This window comes from Phaethon lepturus, unplaced genomic scaffold, assembly GCF_000687285.1.
Source record: "Phaethon lepturus isolate BGI_N335 unplaced genomic scaffold, ASM68728v1 scaffold39690, whole genome shotgun sequence".
Lineage (NCBI taxonomy): Eukaryota > Metazoa > Chordata > Aves > Phaethontiformes > Phaethontidae > Phaethon > Phaethon lepturus.
The window spans coordinates 9,582-10,267 of record NW_010514756.1 but is presented as its reverse complement, the minus strand read 5'-3'; the positions used below and the strand labels follow the sequence as shown (position 1 = coordinate 10,267).

The 686-nt window shown below is 61.8% G+C and overlaps 1 protein-coding gene across 1 annotated transcript in view; it reads left to right on the top strand.

The window, feature by feature from the left end:
* Positions 1–686, top strand: part of HOXA5 (homeobox A5) — a 2,409-nt gene that overhangs the window by 239 nt on the left and 1,484 nt on the right. Inside the window, exon 2 of the mRNA XM_010293875.1 lies at positions 1–413. This exon is cut by the window's left edge and continues 29 nt beyond it. Coding sequence (XP_010292177.1) covers positions 1–413 — 413 coding nt within the window. The remainder of the gene's footprint in view (positions 414–686) is intronic.

Here is a 686-nt window from a genome sequence, read left to right as displayed (position 1 = left end):
TGGCATGGACCTCAGCGTCGGGCGCTCTGCTTCCACCCACTTTGGTGCCAATGAGAGACCCCGCAGTTACCCGGCCAACACCACCTCTGCCTCGACAGAGCCCAGGTACAACCAGCCCGCGACGTCTTCCCACTCGCCTCCCCCTGACCCTCTGCCCTGCACCGCCGTGGCCGGTTCGCCTGTCAGCGAGAGTCACCACGGGGTGAAAAACTCCCTCGCCAACTCCACCAGCACTTCGTCCAATTCCAGCAGCAACACGCACATCAGCAGAGACGGGGTTGGCACCTCGTCTGGGACTGAGGAAGACACTCCAGCAAGCAGCGAGCAGGCAAGTGCCCCGACCGACCAAAGCACAGCCCAGCCTTCACAGCCCCAGATCTACCCCTGGATGCGAAAACTGCACATAAGTCATGGTAAAGCAAATACCCTGTTCTTTCTTTATTTGTCTGGAGAAGGAGGATTTAATGTAAACCGGGTGGCTGCGCCGAGCAAGGTCGGGGAGAGGGGGAGAGGAGGGCGTGAGAGCGAGCAGCCTCCCTCCGCGCACAGCACAACTCTGCTCGCAGGGAAGCACGCTCCCTTCTCCGGGCGAGTCCACCCCACAAAAGAAAAAGGAAACAAAAAACGCCCGGCTCCCCAAAAACACAGCCCGCCCGGCTGCCAGCGCCGGCCCCGGCGGGCAGCGG